The 16,403-nt window shown below is 50.3% G+C and overlaps 1 protein-coding gene across 3 annotated transcripts in view; it reads right to left on the reverse strand.

The window, feature by feature from the left end:
• Positions 1-13,769, reverse strand: part of NCKAP5L (NCK associated protein 5 like) — a 36,246-nt gene extending 22,477 nt beyond the window's left edge. The window contains exon 1 of one of the 3 annotated variants that reach the window (XR_006518058.2): positions 76-268. Coding sequence is in view for 1 of the 3 variants with exons in the window: in XM_044755619.2 (XP_044611554.1) it covers positions 76-154 (79 nt within the window). In the remaining 2 variants the exon portion in view is untranslated. Of the gene's footprint in view, positions 1-75; positions 269-13,607 lie in introns of those variants that run through there. The other 2 variants (XM_014862898.3, XM_044755619.2) reach the window with 2 other exon arrangements.
• Positions 13,770-16,403: the final 2,634 nt, after the last annotated feature.

The raw sequence follows: 16,403 nt of genomic DNA on the forward strand, positions 1-16,403 counted from the left end.
TGGGTGTCAGTGGGGCCACTCTCCCCAGAGACCGAGCACCCTCCTCCTCCCTTGGGCCCCACAACTCCTACTCACAGCTTCTGTGCTCAGGCCCACCTGGGGCCCGGGAAAACCCCTGGCCTGGGGTTTTCAGGATGGCCCTGGTTTCAAACATTCCTCCAGTGGTCCCGGATGTTGGATGCTGGGTCTAGAAGGCAGGATGCCGGCCAGGCTGGGTAGAGATGGAGCTGCAGAGGGTGGGAGCTCTAACTTGAACTGGTGGCTTCTCCCGCCAGAACTGCCAACGGGCAGCCCCGCCCCTCACAAAAGCCTGATTCAGAGGGAGGTGACCTCAGTGCCGAGAGGAGGGAGGGAGGCGAAGGGAGGAAGAGCAGAGTCTCTCTGGCCCTCCTTCAGAGGGGGTGGAGGGCAGTCTGTGAGTGGCCAGGGACAGGGAAGGGGGAACAGCTGCTCAGGGGTCTCTGGGTAACCTGGGGACATGGCTGGTTCAGCCCAACCACTGAGTGAATCCAGGTGACCACTATCTCTTCAGCCCAGTCAGTCACCTAGGCTCCACGAGATCTGACTGTCCTGGCCTTTCCGTCAGCCAGATCAAAGGAGTAGGGGCTACAGCTCCTACCCCCTCCCTAGCCAGGGCACAGGCAAGACCCTTCCCTGAACTGGGAGTCCAGACCTGGCAAGAAGGGGCCAGAGAGGTGGCAGCAAGCCTGTCCTCCATGCTCCCTTACCCAGGCCCTTAGCCAAGGCCTTCTGGCCCTCATGAGCCCCTCACTCACCAGCTGTTCCCCCTAGAGTCCTCTAGGGAGAGAAGCCAGGGACCAGGAGGTGGGGGAGGGCTGGGCAGCTGTGGGAAGGCAGAGATGGAAAAGCTCACTTTAATAACAGAATCATCCGTAACACCAACCGTTTCCCTCTCGGCTCCCCCCGACCTCCCAGCTGTTTTCTGGAATCCCTGTCACACCCAAGAGTCCACTTGTAAACAGCAACTTCTGCACCCACGGCAAACACTCCTTTCTAGACAAGATCAGCCCCGGGCTGCCACGGGGTGTGGGGAGGGATATAAGGACAGAGGCCTCAGGCCATTCCTGGCCTGAAAGTGGCCACCTCAATCCCTGGCCCAAAGCATCTTTTAGTCCTAAAAATTCTAACTGGTCTCCTTCCCCCTTGGGGAAAGAGGGCAGACGAGAATTTCCTTCCCTCCTCCTGACAACTGGCCCCAAGACACAATAGCCCTTCTGAGAGGCACGTGTCCATGGGGAAGGGGCCCACTGCATCCCCCACTCCAACTTCCTCTGCACAGGTACTCCAGGAACTCCACAGCATGGTGTGGGTTCTTTCAAACAGACAGTAGCATCAGTCTTCTGCCAAAGGCTTATAGATTTCAACACCCTTATCTCTCCTCTCGGATCCTTCACGTGCCCTGTCCACAGCATAACCCAACAACAAAAAAAGCAGCTGCTAGCTTGTGTAGGCCAGGGGCTCTGACACAAACACAATGGGTTTATTTATAGGGCCACACGCCAGGGGCTCTGCAGCCAAGGGTACTGGAAAAAGCCTCAGACCAGAAGGCACAAGATTTAGAGTCTAGTCCCAACACTGTAATTTACCCACTGTGTGACTTCAGGCAAATCACTCAGTCTCTCAGGGACAAGTTCCTTCACGCCAAGTGGAGGCTGTCCTGGAACAGTGATTCTCAAAGTGTGGTCCAGGGACCCTGAGGCCTTGCAAGGAGTCCACGGGGTCAAAACTATTTTCCTAACACTACTGAGACATTATTTGCCTTTTTAACTCTCGTTCTGTCATGAGTATATAGCGGCATTTTCCAGAGACTATGTGACATGTGGTATCACACCAAATGAATACAGAAGCACATACGAGAACCCAGCCGCTCTCTATCAAGTCAGACAGGACAGATTTGCAAAAAGGAAGGAGAAGGCCATTCTTTTCACTATTTTTTTTTTGTTTTGGAAAATACATAATTATTTTTCATAAAATACATTAACATGTAATGGATATATTATTATTTTTAAATGAACTAATTAAATGTTTAAAACTCTTGGTTCTAATTTATATGACAGTAAATGTCAATACCCATATAAACCAAAGCTCTTTGGGGTCCTCAATTTTTAAGAGCATAGAGGGGTTCTCAGGCCAGACAGTTTGAGAATCACTATTCTAGAACAGTGCTGCCCAGCAGAACTTTCTGTAATGATGAAAATGTTTATTTTGTGCTGTCTAATATTGTAGCCACTAGCCACGCGTGGCTACTGAGCACTTGAAATGTGGCTCGTCCAACCGAGGAACTGAATTTTAAATTTAAATAGCCACATGCAGCCAGTGGCCACTGTACTAGACAGCACAGTTCTAGAAGATGCCTGGGATACCTTCCCTTGAACATTCTAGGTCAATGCTTCTTTCCACATTGTCTAGAGGCTGGGGGTAGGAGAGGACAGGACTCGACACTCACTCCTGTCCCCAGGCTTTTGCTTACACTATTTCTCACTCTTTCCTCACCAAAGGAAAGCCACCTCAGCCAGATCGTCAGTCCTGCCTGGCACCCCTACCAAGGCCAACTGTTAGGCTCTCTCAGTCTCTGCAATCACTACTTCACACCCTCTCCACTCTCCTCAAACTTCTGGCCTATCACCTCCCCTCTTGTTTCCTGAGGATGAAAGCCAGCAGAGGGAAAATCCCCTCAAATCTCCTGCCACCATACTCCCAGCCCCACAGGAATCCCCTGTACACCCTCATCTCCTCCAGTTCTAGCAGAGGGGCCGCCCTCTTCCCAGGCAAGGCCAGTCCTTCTCGCCCCAGTCCCTCCCCATTTATTCTTCAGTATCTACCTCCTGAAGGGATCTTTCTCACCTGCCTTTACAACTTCTCAGGTGTCTTTCATCTTAAAATAATTTTCCCCTGACATTTCTTCAGATACTGTCCTCTTCCGCCTTTCACAGCCAAACTTCTCAAAAAAAAGTCATCCTCACTTCTCACTCCTTCCTCAGCCTGGTCCGACGTCAGCGGTAACTGCCACAATGCTAAATCCCAACAAGATTTTTCAGTCCCCCTTGCCTTCTCAGGCCCAACTGCCTCTGTTGGCCACTTCCTCCTGGACTTTAAAATTAAGCTTTGAGATATAGTTCACATCCCACACAACTCACCATTTAAAGTGTACAATTCAGTGGGTTGTAGTAGATTCACAGATATGTGTAAGCATGTCCTCAGTTAATTTTAGAACATTTTTATTATTCTTTAGTTAGCACTTCGTCACTCCCAACCCTAGGCAACCACTGATCTATTTTCCGTCTCTATAGATTTCCCTATTCCGGACATTTCATATGAATGGAATCATATAATAGGTGGTCTTTTGTGACTGGCTCCTTTCACTTTGCATAATGTTTTCAAGGTTCACTCGCGTTGAAGCAGGTGTCAGTACTACATTCCTTTTTATGGCTGAATAATATCCCATAGAATGGATATGCCACAATTTGTTTATCCATTCATTCGTTGATGGACGTTTGGGATGTTTCCACTTTTTGGCTATTATGAATAATGCTGCTATGAACATTTGTGTACAAGTTCTTGTGGCATGTATGTTTTCATTTCTCTTGGGTATATACCTAGGAATTGAAGTGCTGGGTCATATGGTAACTAACTTTTTGAGGGATTGTCAAACTGTTTTCCAAAATGAATACATCATTTTATAGTCCCATCAATAGTGAATAAGGGTTCCAATTTCTCCAAATCCTTACCACTTCTTACTGTCTGATTTTCCGATTCTAGTCACCCTAGTAAATGTGAAGTGATATCTCATGGTTTTGATTTATATTTCCCTGCTTAATGATGTTAAGCATCTTTTCATATGCTTATTGGCCATTTATATATCTTTCCTGGAGAAATGTCTATTCAGATCCTTTGTCCATTTTTTAATTGGGTTATGTCTTTTTATGATCAAGTTGTAAGGATTCTATATATATTCTGAATACAAGTCCTTTATCAGATATATGACTTCAAAATATTTTCTCCCATTCTGTGGGTTGTCTTTTCACTTTCCTGATGGTGACCAGTTCCTCCTGGACAACTTTTCCCTCGTCTAGTACGCTCCTCTTCTCCCCCAGCCATTTTCTACCTCTACTTCTGTGTGTGCATTATCTGTGTGTGTGCATATGCTTTTTAAGAAAACAGATATAGCAGCACGTTCTTTTCACTGTTCTACATCTTTTTTACCAGAACAATTTTTAAAAATGAAACCATAGACTACTCAGATCTTAATCAGTTTTTCCAACCATGTCCTTTCCACTGATGTTCTGGTCCAAGATCCCATCCAGGATCCCACATGGTACTTAATCATCATGTCTCCTTAGTCTCCTACGATTCACAACAGTTCCTCAGTCTTTGTCTTTTATGACCTTGACACTTTGGAAGGAACTGTTCAGTATTTTGGAGGATGTTCCCTAATTTGGGTTTGTTTAAAGTTTTCTCCAATTAGATTGAAGTTATGGATGTTTGGAAAGAATATCAGAGGTGCTATGCCCTTCTCAATGCATTATTTCAGGGGTATCCATGATGTTGAGATGCCTTATTACTGGCGATGTTATCCTTGATCACTTGGTTAGGTGGTGTCTACTAGTGGATTTCTCCACTGTAAATTTACTATTTTTCCTTTTGTAATTAATAAATATTTTGGGAGGCAATACTTTGTGACTATGCAAATATCCTGTTTCTGCTTAAATTTTCACCCAACTTTAGGATTCATCAGTGGATCTTGCTTCCAGCAATTACTACAGTGTTCTAATGATAATTTTCGATTTCCCTCGTTCCTGGTATATTTATTAATCGGAAGTTTTCTGTAGGGAAGAGCTGTGCCTTCACTCCCATTTATTTACTTAATTACATATTTATATCAGTATGGACTCAAGGATATTTATTTCATTCTTTGTATTATAATCCAATATTATCATCACTTATTTCGTTGCTTACATTCCAGCTTTGGCCACTGAGAATTCTTTCAGGTTGGCTCCTGTGTCCTTTCAACATGCCTCTATTTTAAAAGCTTTTTTTTTTTAACATTTGCTTACTTTCTGGCACCATAAGATGTTCCAGGCTTATCTTGTATTTTCCCTGCCGGCGATCACTTTCCAAGGAGCTCTACCAGAGCAATCTTCTTTCTAAGACTGTAAATCTGATGGTGTCCCTCCCGCTTCAAATCTTCCCATGACCTCCTACTGCTTTGGGAACAGACCAAAGCCCTCTACACGACCCTGGAAGCCCTGCCCTGGTCTGGCCCCAATGCAACTCTTCTGAAAAGCTGTCCTGGACTGATGCAGCCCACGCTGATCTCTCTTCTTAAAGTGTGTCCTGCAGGATCAGTATTTAAAACTGTAATGCGTCCTGTTCTCTAGTACTCCCCTGGGAGGAAGAAGGGCTGTCCCTGTCAGAAGGGGAGCTCTCTAAAGAGGGGCTCTGCCTTTCTGTACTCCCCCTACACTGTCTGCCAGTGCACTGCTCCTGCCAACAAGGCCCAGAACCTGGGGATCTCCTTTCATCCCAGACACAAAGACCAGAAAGAAGGGACAGGTGAGAATGTACAATGGGTTCATCAGGTTCCCTTAAAGACCCCTAACTATCCCCCCTCAAATTTGTCCCTAACATTGATATGACCTTTTCCAAGCTCCCAACCCACTCCCAGGCCTCAGTGACTCCCTCTGGCAAATGGGACTAATCTGTTCATTCTGTAGATATTTTTGGACAGATCACTCAGCCTGAGGCACAAGGCTGGGTACTGGCGGGCAGTGCAGAGATGGACCAGCTCTTCTCAGCCTTCCTGGAGCTCTCAGTCTAGCAAGGGATGTAAGATATTCAGGTAAATAACTGGACTGTGAAGGAAGTTCCACAACGGGAGTCTTTTGGGGAACTTTAAAAATCAGGAGAGAAATATTACGCTGGAGCTGGAACAGTTTTTTAGAATTTGAGGCATCAAGTGAACTGAGCCTTTCTAGATAGGTGGGGTTTAGGTCTAAGGAAAGGGGAGGGGGTCATCCCAGGCAGAAGGAAGGCATAAGCAGAGGAGGCAGAACTCTCTGGGTGTGTATGGAAACAGAATGACTCAGTGCAGCTGGATCGAAGAGCGTTTGAAGGTGTGTGTTTCCTGGTCCCCTGGCCCATGCCAGTTACCAACTCCTCTCCTATCCCCTGACCGAATAGGAGAGTAAGCATCTTTTCAACATCCTGGGTGTAACCAGAGACATGGGCTAGGTCCCACAGGAGGAACTGAGGCACAGAGGCTCCTGGAGGTGATAGCAGAGCTGACTATTGGGATGTCAGCTATGTGCTCTCAGATCCCAGAGAAAAAGGGCCTGGGAGGCTACACAGCCTGTTGGCTCCCAGGCTGCACTTACAGGCATATACCCTCCCAGCCCCCCATACTCAGCCCCCAGTGCTCACTCCCCCAAGCTTCATATCCTGGTCTCTTGCTTCAAAGGGAACAGGATCTGGCTGCCCAAGCGCCTTCTGCATCCAGGCAGCTTCAGTGTTGTCTCAGTGGATGCCATTTGGCCAGAGCTCAGAGGTGACCATCTAAGCTGCCAGCGCTGCTCTGGGAGGAGAAAGCAGCCCTGGTTCGCCCACAAGCCCCCACTGGGCTTGGCTCTTGTTTGTGCCCACAGATGGGAGTCAGACTTCCTGGATCCAGTTCTGGCTCAGCTATACTGCATGACTCTAGATGAAGCCTAGAACGCCTCTGGGACTCAGTTTTCCTATCTGTAAAATGGGGTGAGTGCTGACTCCTCTATCCCTGCAGGGCACAGAAGAGAAGGATGAGATCAGGTCTGGAAAGGGATTGCAGCTGAGAAGATAGGACCCCTCGTGTGGGGTGGGGGGTTGGGAATGAGGAGCTCAGCAGGGCCTTTAGGGAGAAGCTGTTGGCTTTGATACTGTCTTCCTATGGGACCCATAGGCTTCCCAGGAAAGCAGAGCGGGGAGAGAGGAAGGGACAGCACAGCCAAGAGCTTTTAGCCTTCTCCTAGCCCCGGGGACAGGAAGTGAGATGCTGTCTACAGAGGAAGTGAGAAGCAAACACCCCCCAACTTCCCCTCAGCCTACAGTGGAAAGGAAGGCTCCAGCTTCAGGAGCCTGGAGGCCCAGAGCTGGGGAAACAGAAGGCAACGGGGTGGGGGTGGGGAGGAGGCATTACCTGTACCATCTGGCAGGAAGGGGGCTCCTTGTCTCGGACACAATAAAACTCAAGTGGCCCAGAATACCCCACAGACGGGGAGGAGAGAGAAGAGAAGTCACTGAAGTGGAGAAACCCAGCTTTCCAGGTCATGTGTTACCGTATCTGCAGGTGTAGCCCCAGACTCCTGCCCTAGCTTCGTGTGCTGTGCCATGACACGTGCCTCCCCCAACACACGCACACTCCCACACACACCAAGGGGGGGCCAGGTCCTGACGACTTGCTCTGACAGTACATGTCCTTTCTTTGGAGCCTTCATCACAGCTATAATTGTGTAACTGTTTAATTATTTGATAAACACGGACTTTTTGGACCACCACGGTACCCCTAGGGTCTACCACAGCATCTAGCACAGAGTAAGGGCTGGCCATTGCCTGAGAATTCCTCAGAGGCTGGTTTTGGCCTAAACCCTGGCATTTGAATGAAGTTCAGCATACACAGGTGAATGAACTCTGCTCATGGCCTGGGGTCAACTGGGGGACACTGGGGTGGGTGGTAAAGGCCAGAGACCTGACAGAGGTGGCAGGAGAAATCTATGCACACCCAGATATTGCCAATAGGTGACAGATGAAGACAGTATATGCTTTATGCCATCTTTTGGGTAAGGGAAAAAAATAACATATATGTATTTGTTGTTGTGTAAAGAAGGTCTTGAGGGATATGTAAGAACTAATAAGTGATTTTCTATGGAAGGAGAAGGGGTGGAGGTGGGAGCGAGATTTCTTAATCTATGCCTTTTTGTATCATTTTGAATTATGCAAAAAAAATCTAGTGAAAAAATAAAATAATATAAAACTTAAAAAAAAATGTTAGAAGGAATAACCACTTGACGAGGTGATTTCTAAAGCCTCTCTCAGCTGGGGCCATCTACTCTCTTCCCATGTTAGGAAGGAGGGACCAAGCCGCTGGGACAAGGGAGGGGTGAGGAGGTGTGCCCAGATGACTGTGGGGACTCTGGCCAAGGGACGTCAATGTCTTCACTCTCTTTCTTCACAGAATCTTTCCCTGGGCTGTGGTGTGGCATGGTAGCACCAAACTATTCAGAAGTTGGTCAAGGCCACTTCCACCTAGGTAAGAGCTGGGTTCATTCTAGACCCCTGCGAGGGGGGTCTCAACAGATCCTCACACAAAAGGGCCAATTACAGCCCCCACGTCAAGCCAGCTGGGGATGAAACGAATCAGCCCCTGGGAACTGCAGCTGCTGAGAACCCCAGGGCCACACCCCTGGAGTTCCGGAGCCCCTCACAGTCTCATCTAGGAAAATCCTCATCATTCTCCTACCCAGAGGGTCTTCGGGGAGGGAAGATCTCAAGCCCTGCCTGAGAGAGAAGTGCAGATCAATGTCCGAAGCAGCACCCACCAGTCAAGCCTTGCAGGCAACAGCATGAGCAGCAGAAAGGGGTGTCTTTCCTTTTAAAAAATCTATACATTTAAAGAAAAAACCTTAGTGGATCCTGGAGAACTCCCAGAGCTCAGGGACTAGCATAAAGTTCAGGGTGCTGTGCCTGCCTGGGCTCTTCTCAGTGGCTGTTGGATTTTTAGAAATCAGTAATAACAGCAATGATAATTCACCTTAATAACAGCCTGGCTTCCTCAGGCCGCTTTCATCTGCGTAACTCCCAGAGGTGAGAAAATGGTAATTATCGAGCAGGTGCCACACCCCAATGATGATGTGTTATTAATCCATCAGCACAGGCTGGGAAACTGAGGCCCAGGGAGAAGAATTTCCCCTCACATGGAGCTAAGGATACAGGGGTGGAGGAGCGCTGGGCAGCGAGGAACCAAAGGTGCCGGCTCCGTGCCTGCTGCATTTTGGGAGGACGCTGAAGAAAAGGGCACTCCTTTCAGAGACAGCCAGATCTGTGTCTGGGGTGAAGGTTGAGGAAGACCCCAGATATGTGTCCCAAGCTCCACCGTGGGCTGCAGCAGGGCCTGGTGGTGGTCCTAGCTGGAATTCGGGACCTCTGATCTTGAGCCCATACAGTCACTCTCCCAAAGTACGTCAAAGCAGGCCAACAGCTGCTTTGAGCATCAACACCATCTCTCTGCAACATGCGCAGGCACTACAGGGTAAGTGAGGGCTCAGCCCTCCAAACAGCCCCACGCCACAGGTGCAGTCCATGAAGTGGGGCAGGGGCACCTTGCAGCCGGGTAGGTGCATTAGATCAAAAACATGTCAAGAAGTGGAGACTGCTTCTTGGGGACCCAAGCCCATCTCCACAGCCCTCTTTGAGCTTTGGCATTGAGCTTAAAATAATGAGATCCTTTCTACAGCAAGGCTTGCCTGGTCTGTCACTGCTGCAGAAACCTGCAGAGGAGGCCCAGCTGGCCTGTGCCCTCCAGGAGGGCAGGGGAGGGTGGGCAAAGAGTCACAGAAGACCAAAGTTCTTTTCCCACTGTGGCTATGCAGAGAAGTGGCCGCGACTCAAATGTGGATGGAAGGGTAAACACGGAGGCATTGCTAGGCAGATCCATCCACAGCCTACTGTGTGCCTGGTACTGTGAGAGATGCTGAGAACAGACATAATCTCAGCACTGGGGAAACCATAAGGGCCAAGCTGGGCAGCAACCAATGACCTTGTCCTCCAACTCTCCAGGGCAGGGCCTGGGGGAAAATATTAGCATGTTGTTCTAAGAGATTTGAAGTTATTTTTCTTCAGCATGTTAGAGAGCTGATCAGAGCCCCTGGGGGGCCCTGAGACAACACTCTGACCCTCCAAGGGCTCAGCTCTCTGTAATCTCAGGCTCAAGACCTGCCCTCTCTGCTTTAAATTCAGCCAGGCGCCCTCATGCATGAGAAATTAAGGCAGAGCGGTACCCTGTAAAACACTAGACCAGAATCAGGAGCCCTGCCTCTGATACTCATCATCATATGAATCACTTCCCCCTCTGGACTTCAGTTTCCCCATTTTGAACACGAGGGCGTTGGACTAGATGGTCTCTAGGATTCCTTCCAGCCTATGACTCTATGTTGTTTTGATGTGGCAGCAGATCCCAGATTGATTTACATAAATTTGCATGTTCAATCAGAAATCCCAAACTCCAAGTATAGTAAATCCAATCAGTCCATTAGTGCAGCCAGACTGGGGCTGGAGGAGCCTGCCAGGTTTGGGCGAGGACTGTCAAAGCAGACCATGGTAGTGGTGGTGAATTGGAGGAGGAGCCGGGGGAAGCAGAGGCAAGAAGAGGCATTTGTTCTGAGAGCTGTAGTTCTAGTGACCCAGGGCTGATGGGGCCAGGGACCCCTCTTTGGTTATCAGGCAGGGGTCCTCTCTCCTCCTGCTTCTAACGGAGCCTCTGGCTGGCCAGCCTCAGAGCCACACCCCAAGAGGAAACAGCAGCCTCTGCCTAGCAACAGCCGCATCCTTCACTCTGACAGGGACTCCACCATTAACCACTTTCTGGGAAACTGACCTCCCTGGGAGCTTCCATTCTCTGTTCCAGGGGATCCTAGCAGTGTGGAAGGCTTCCTTGGGGTCTAACCTAAATACTTCTTGCTGCAGCTTCAGTCCCATGGGCAGCAGGGCCAGGGAAGAGGGCTCCCCAGGCCCAAGGGAGTTGGCAGAGGGAAAAGCAATGCAGGAGTATGTGCCCCAGATCCAACCAATCGCACGGCCTCCCTAACTACTATGTCTCCACCTTTCCTTCCACATCCCCCTCAGCACCTGGGAGACCAAGGATGAAAAGGAATAGAGAGAATGTGAAGGCCTTTGGCTCTTGGGTTAGGGAGCAAGTCCTAACCTGGAGAGCCTGACTCCTGAGGAAGCCCTACCCCCAGGAGGGAAGGAGGCTGGGGAAGGTGGGGTGGGGCAGCCTCTCCGTGCTGCTGCCTGGCTGGCATGGCAGGGCCTGAGGGGCTGGCTGTGCTGGGTGAGCCAGCAGGGAGGATCCTGAAGCCCCTGCCTGGGAGCTGGGGGTATAAGCGCAAGGTGAGGTGAGCAGGGCCAGGGGGTGGGATGGGCAACAGCAGTGGGACTTTCCTTGTCCTCTTCCCATAAGAGGGCAGACGAGCGTGCTGTGCTCCCTGGGCCAGATCCTAAAACAAGTCCCAACAGCTGAGATGCAAACTGTCTCCTGGGAATCTGCTTACCCTGCTGGCCGTTGGCTGCCTCCTTCTCTCCCAACTCCTCCCCAAAGGCCCAACTCAAAGACTGGCCTGCCAGGATGTCTCACCAGAAGCCTTGATGGATGGGCCAAAACCCCAGCCAGCAGGAGTTCATAGCCCAGGGCAGAGGGATGAGCAGGACAATGGTTATTCTCAGGCAGGATAAGGGAGTCTGCTCCCCTCCACCCAAGGCTCTAATCCTAAATCACTGCAATTGAGAAGCACAGCACCCAACACCTACCTCTACAAACTGAACCATGCTGCCAGAGGACCTTTCTCCCCTCCATATCCACTCATCAGGGGAACCACACAATGTCAAAAAGCGGAAGGAAATGTTAGGGCTTTCAACTCCAACTGCTTCATTTTACAGATGAGAGAAAAGAGCCCCAGAGAGACAAACTGCCTTGGCAAAGGTCACACAGCAAGCTAGGAAGAGCAGGGACCAGAGCTTCTGACTCCCAGTCCATAGTGATAGCAACTTAAGTCATACACACTGGTTTCCAGTGGGGAAGAGCCCTCCTCCCTGTGGCCCAGGCCATCTGCCTCTCCTGCTTCTCACTCTCTTCCAAAGGCCTGAACTGGAGAAAAATGCTGGAGGGTCCCAGCCACCGCAGGCATGAGGACAGATGCCTCCTCACACATAGACCATGACTTTGAAAACAAAGTTGAACTATGTGGGAATATTTCCCCAGACAGGAATACATGTGTTTCTCTGAGGTAGGAAACCCACTGATCCCAGGTTGTTCTTAGAAAGATAGGGAACCAATATGAGAACCGAATTTTGTGTCTCCCTTCTTGAAAGACAAAGAATCTCATGGCGCCTGCCCCGTGGCCCAGTGGTTAAGTTTGCACGCTCTGCTTCGGCAGCCCAGGGTTTCACCGGTTCGAATCCTGGGCGTGGACATGGCACCGCTCATCAAGTCACCCTGAGGCGGTGTCCCCCATGCCACAACTAGAATGATCCTCAACTAAAATACGCAACTATGTAGCAGGGGGCTTTGGGAGAAAAAGGAAAAGTAAAATCTTTAAAAAAAAAAAAAGAAAGACAAGGAATCTCAGAGTTAGCTGGCATAATGTCTTGCAAGAGAAGGTCTGCACAAGGCAAGTGGGCTAAGTTCATTTTCCCCAAAGGTAGTGACCACAGAATGATTAGACATTGACCCCCTCTCCACTGTCCCCCGGACCACCCCTGTGCCAGGGGTCTGCCTCCAACACTACCTCTGGCAGACAATTGTACTCAGGCAGGAGGACCCGGGGGAGGGAGGCAGTGGTAGAGAGGAAATAAGAGCCATTGCCTTTGCGGCCAAGGAACCCATCAGCCTAAGACCCCTGGCTCTTCAGAATGGCGAGCATTTAAGAAGTGGCAGCTGGACAGGCTGGGTGGATAGCCCCGAGACACCTGGAAAACCAGGCCTGTGGGAGGTGAGGGCCCTCCGTGCCCTTGAGGCAGTGCCAGGGCAGGAGAGACCGCGGGGCCTTGGGCCCAGGATAAGGAAAGGGGCGCTGGGGTTCGGACAGCCGTTTTCGTGGTCGGCCTAGGCCAGGGGAGTGTCGGGCACAGACGCATTCTCTGCATTCTTCTGGCACCGCAACCAGGACCCAGAGAGCCTTTTCTGCAGGCACTGGCCCCATTCCCTGCCCAGCCCCTCTCTTCCTCAGCCTCTCTTTAGTGTTCAGCCCGCCAGGTTCCCCTATTCCTTCCCGCAGCCCCCCAAAGCCATCGAAGGGTTGTTCCCGGAGACCCTGATCTCTCCGCCTCTCCTCATCTCCCCCACGCCCTACCGCCCCAGGCCACGGGGACCGCAAGGAGTACAGAGGAGACCGGGGCTCGTCCCCGCGCCTGCGCTTAGGGGAGAGCCTCCCCAGTCCCCTGCAACAACCCAGCATGGCTAAGCTGCACCCCGACGGTGGCATGCGGGTGGGGTGGGGTGCGCAGCTGGGGCAAGGTCAGCGCTTTCAAAGAGGGAGGGAGACCAGCCCCCGGAACATCCCCCTCTCCCGAAAGTTTCCCTTCCGGGGCCACGGAGTGTGCGCGAGGATGGCGCGGGGGGCGGGAGGGGGTGGGGTGGGGTGGACAGAGTCGCAGCCGGAGCCCTCAGGGAGAGTGCTGCGGGAGGGAGGGGCAGGCAGCGAGGTCCGGGCAGGAAGCCGCGCCTCCCCCCTCCGACCCAAGGCTGCCACGAGAGCCTTGCCCTCCATGCCGCCACCCCCAGCCCGGGGCTTACAGACCTCCCACTCGCCGCCCTTTAAATCCCAAGTAGGCCCGGAACTCACCGAAATCAGGTGCCGAGCTGGGCTGGGGCAGGCCGGATCCGCCGGGTCCATGGCCGCGGCTCGGGGGCGGGGGGCAGAGAAAGGGGGGGTGCTGGGGCCGCGTCTTGATGTCAAGGCTTTAAAGGGGCCAGTGAGCCCCGCCCCTCGCCCAGACCCCGCCTCCCTCCTCCCGCGCAGCCAATCCACGCTCGCCCTGGTTGCGCGCCCCTCCCAGCCCCCTCCAGATGTTCCCAGGACGAGAGCTAAGTCCGCCTGGTCGGAGCGCGCCGCTTCCGCCCCAAAGGGAAGGACCTCCCCTCCCCCCTTTAGAGAAACACTCTCTCCAGGCCCCGCCAGGTCGGGCCTGGTAAACCTCCCCAGTGCCGGGGTAGGAGAAGCCGGGCTGGGCCGAGCGGGGGTGGAATGGGGGGCATCTATAGAAGAGAAAACTAAATAGGTACGCGCAGAGGCTTGGGCATGCGCATCTGCTTCTGTGGGGCTGGGCGTGCACGTGTGTATGTGGTTGTGAGCGTCGGTGTTTGTAATTTGCTTCACTGCATACGTGTTGGGTGTAAATCTATGAGAAAAGGATTGAGTGCCTCCTTGGCCTTAAATGCTCCCGCCTCCCTCTCCTTCCCCCAGGGGTCAGGTCCTCCTAGTAAAACGGAAAACTGCACGCTGGGAACAGGCTCTGCGCTCCTCAGAGCAGTGCTGGCCATTTCCTCACTGGTTTAGGAGGAGGGAAGGCTGAGCAGAAAGAGGATGCAACCTTGTTCTCAGCTACTTGCTACCTCGGCGGGGACGAGTTCCTTCCCTGTTGAACTACCTTGTGCTTGAAAAGAGGAAAAGCCAACAGCCCACCTAGGCCTCTGCAGGGCCTCAGAGCTCCCTCAATACCACTCTCATTGGTCCTTGGTTAAACATTTGCCCTTGTCTGGATACCGTATAATCTTCACAGTCTGCGTTGTACTGTCTGGCCCATTGATGCAGGTTCTGAATGGGGTTCTGCAGAGAAATACAAAGGGATCCCTAGCCACAGTCTCTGCCCATTTTATTAAAATTGCTTCTGTTGCCAGTATTCACGGGATGTATTAAAGCATCATATTAGTGCAATAAACGAATAAAAAACTTAGGGAACATAGGATGCTCAAATTGGCTAGGATTAATCAATAGTTCCTCTTTTGATTAAGGAGGCTCCTCAATTTAAAGTAAGATTTGAAGAGCAGAGAGAACTTGAAGAGGATCCAGGCAGGAAACTCAGGTAGGAAAGAGCAAATTATCTGCATGGGACAGTGAGCAGATTACCTTGGTAGGGTGGGAAGTGGGAGGAGGTTTTGTATGGAGGAGCTCAGAATGAGGATATGGATTTGACAGGACAGGTGATAAGTCATTTTGGATTCTTGAGCATAGGGGTAGCTTGATGAAAACAGTACCTGAGGACAGTTATTATTGGAACCTAAAAGATGTTATGATGGTTACTCCCATCAGCTCTCTTGCCTTTGCTTTAAAACAAATTTTTTAATTGATTTATCCTTAATATACAATAAAATGCACAGATCCTAGGTGTTCCATTTGGTGAATTTCAACAATAATATACACCTATGTAACCCCTCAAACAAGATACTGAACCATCACCTCAGAAAACTCCCTCACGCCCTTTGTAGTTGATTACTCTCTACCTACCACCACCCACCCCCTGCAACTTTCTGAATTCTATCAACACAGTTTTGTCTGTTCTCGAATTTCACATAAGTGGAATCATACAGTATGTACTCTTTTCCATCTATATTTAGCTTAGTAATGTATTTGAGATCCAGCTATGTGTACTCTTCTTTTTTATTGCCAAGTAATATTCCATTGTATGAATATGCCAGTTTGTTTATCCATTCTCCAGTTGATGGATATTTGGGTGTCTCCAATTTTGGGCTATTATGTATAAGGCTGCTATAAACATTCTTGTGCAAATCTTTTTGTGAACATGTTTTCAATTCTGAGAAAGCTTGCCTTATTTCTTTCTTTTTAAAGATTGGCACCTGAGCTAACATCTCTTGCCAGTCTTTTTCCCCCCTTTTTCTCCCCAAAGCCCCCCAGTACATAGGTGTATATTCTAGTTGTAGGTCCTTCTAGTTGAGTTATGTGGGATGCCACCTCAGCATGGCTTGATGAGTGGTGCTAGGTCTGCGCCCAGGATCCAAACTGATGAAACCCTGGGCTGCTGAAGCAGAGTGCACGAAATCAACCACTTGGCCATGAGGCCAGCCCATTGCCTTCTTTCTTTCTTTTTTCTAAAAGATTTTATTTTTCCTTTTTCTCCCCAAAGCCCTCCAGTACATAGTTGTATATATATATTTTTTTATTAATGTTATGATAGATTACAACCTTGTGAGATTTCAGTTGTACATTTTTGTTAGTCATGTTGTGGGTACACCACTTCCCCCTCCGTACCCTCCCCCCACCCCCCCTTTTCCCTGGTAACCAACGATCATATCTCCTTCTCAATATACTAATTTCCACCTATGAGTGGAGTCATATAGAGTTCGTCTTTCTCTGACTGACTTATTTCGCTTAACATAGTTGTATATTTTTAGTTGTGGGTCCTTTTAGTTGTAGCATGTGGGATGCTGGCTCAGCATGGCCTCATGAGCAGTGCCATGTCCGTACCCAGGATCCGAACCGGCAAAACCCTGGGCCACCAAAGTGGAGTCCTCAAACTTAACTGCCTGGCCATGGGGCCGGCCCTGCCTTATTTCTTGATGATAAATAGTGGCTTCTTTGGAATTCTGCAGCATTGATTAATTCTTATTCATTCAGTCATCC

Source organism: Equus asinus, chromosome 22, assembly GCF_041296235.1.
Source record: "Equus asinus isolate D_3611 breed Donkey chromosome 22, EquAss-T2T_v2, whole genome shotgun sequence".
Classification (NCBI taxonomy): Eukaryota; Metazoa; Chordata; class Mammalia; order Perissodactyla; family Equidae; genus Equus; species Equus asinus.